This window comes from Manacus vitellinus, unplaced genomic scaffold (assembly GCF_001715985.3).
Source record: "Manacus vitellinus isolate BGI_N305 unplaced genomic scaffold, ASM171598v3 scaffold_123_pilon, whole genome shotgun sequence".
In the NCBI taxonomy this organism is placed as follows: domain Eukaryota; kingdom Metazoa; phylum Chordata; class Aves; order Passeriformes; family Pipridae; genus Manacus; species Manacus vitellinus.
Genome location: NW_021938915.1, coordinates 27,921 through 29,629, shown reverse-complemented (window position 1 = coordinate 29,629; position 1,709 = coordinate 27,921). Strand labels below are relative to the sequence as shown.

Here is a 1,709-nt window from a genome sequence, read left to right as displayed (position 1 = left end):
GAGGACACCCGGCACACAGAGATGGGGAGACACAGCCCAGGGCACTGGGGTCACTGGGCCATGGGGACCTGTGGCACTGGGACACTGGGCCATGGGGACCTGTGGCACTGGAGACCCCATCCCATAGCACCGGGGCCACGCAGAACTGGGGACCTCCATCCCATGGCACTGGGGACCCTGGGCACTGGGGACCTGTGGCACTGGGGACCCCCATCCCATGGCACTGGGAACTCACAGCCCTGGGGACCCCCATCTCAGAGCTCTGGGTACCCCCAGCCCTCATCTCTGCCCACCTCCCGAATCTCCCACCCCCTGAGCCCCTCGTGCCTTGTCCCCCGAGGCGCCGGTGAGGACAAAGGTGGAGAAGACAGGCAGGGGGTACTTGGTGCCCACGGGCCAGCTCTCGATGGTGGCCCCCATGGGCAGGCAGAACACAGGCACTGACTCGGGCAGTGGGAACTGCTCGCTGTCCTGCTCGGGGTACCGGCCCAACAGCCCTAGGGGACACAGACAGCAGGATGAGACCCCCGGGTCACCTCCCCCTCCGCTCAGGGTACTGGCCCAGGAGCCCTGAGGGACACAGGGACACAGGGATGAGACCCCTGGGTCAACCCCCTGCTCAGGGTACCAGCCCAGGAGCCCTGGGGGACACGGACACAGGGACACATAGACACTAGGATGAGCCCCTCAGGTCATCTCCCACACCCCAACAAGGAAGGGGTGCCCAGAGACCCCCAAACCCACCCCCCTAAAACCTCCCCACAGTAAGAGACCCAATTGCCTCCCTGTCCCAGTAAGGGACCTCATTGAGACCCCAGTAAAGGACCACATTGCCCCCCAGTAAGGGACCCACTCCCCTCCCAGGAAGGGACTCCGCTGCCCCCCCAACAAGGCACTCCATTTCCCCCCAGTAAGGGACCCCATTGTCACTCCCCCCAATTAGAGACTCCAGTAAGGTATCCCCTTACCCCCCCATCCCCAATAAGGGACCCCACTACCCCCCTCCTCCCCACTAAGAGACCCCAGCTTCAAGGGCCTGACAGGAGGAGTTGGGGGGTCTTCAGCACCTGAACTACCTTCTTTTACTTCCCAAAACGCCTGAGAAGGCCCAGGGCCTCCACCCCCCCGAAATCCATCACGTGCCAGATGGGGGGGGGAGTTAATTACCATAAAATATACTTTTAAGAAAAATAATAATAATAATAAATGATTCCAAGGTCCTTTTGGGGGGGGTCCAGGCCCCCCAGCCTTAGCTCCCCACCTGCCTCGTAGACCAGTGTGTTGCCCTTGGCCACGGCGATCTTGTAGCACAGGAACAGGGCGGGGCCCCACTGCAAGGAGGGACCAGGATTGGGATCAGGGGGGTCAGTGTATGATCAGGGGGATTGCCAGGCACCCCCCCAGACCCACCATGCTGGTGTTAAGGTTCCTGTCAACACGGCAGAAGGTGTGGGGGGTGGTCTCCCCTTTGCTGGGCATGACGAGGCAGATGTCGGTGACGCCCAGGCTGTGGTGCCCGGGGGGCTCAGCCGCGCGCCGGAACGTCAGGAACGTGCGCTGGTGGCCCGGGGAGCCCGAGGCCAGGTTGGCAGAGCGGCTGTAGGGGGTTGTGTCCAGGATCTGGTAGCCCGGCTTGGGCCGGTCCTTGCCCTCGTAGTGCACCCTGTGGGGGACAGGGGTGAGGGGGACCCTGGGGGGCTGCTGTGACC

At 63.3% G+C, this 1,709-nt stretch overlaps 1 protein-coding gene across 1 annotated transcript in view; it reads right to left on the bottom strand.

Moving 5' to 3' along the window:
- DENND4B (DENN domain containing 4B) overlaps positions 1-1,709 on the bottom strand; it is a 27,920-nt gene that overhangs the window by 14,155 nt on the left and 12,056 nt on the right. The window contains exons 11-13 of the mRNA XM_029965900.1: positions 1,411-1,663; positions 1,262-1,331; positions 310-497 (exon numbers count right to left, since the gene is read on the bottom strand). Of these exons, the coding sequence (XP_029821760.1) occupies positions 310-497; positions 1,262-1,331; positions 1,411-1,663 (511 nt within the window). The remainder of the gene's footprint in view (positions 1-309; positions 498-1,261; positions 1,332-1,410; positions 1,664-1,709) is intronic.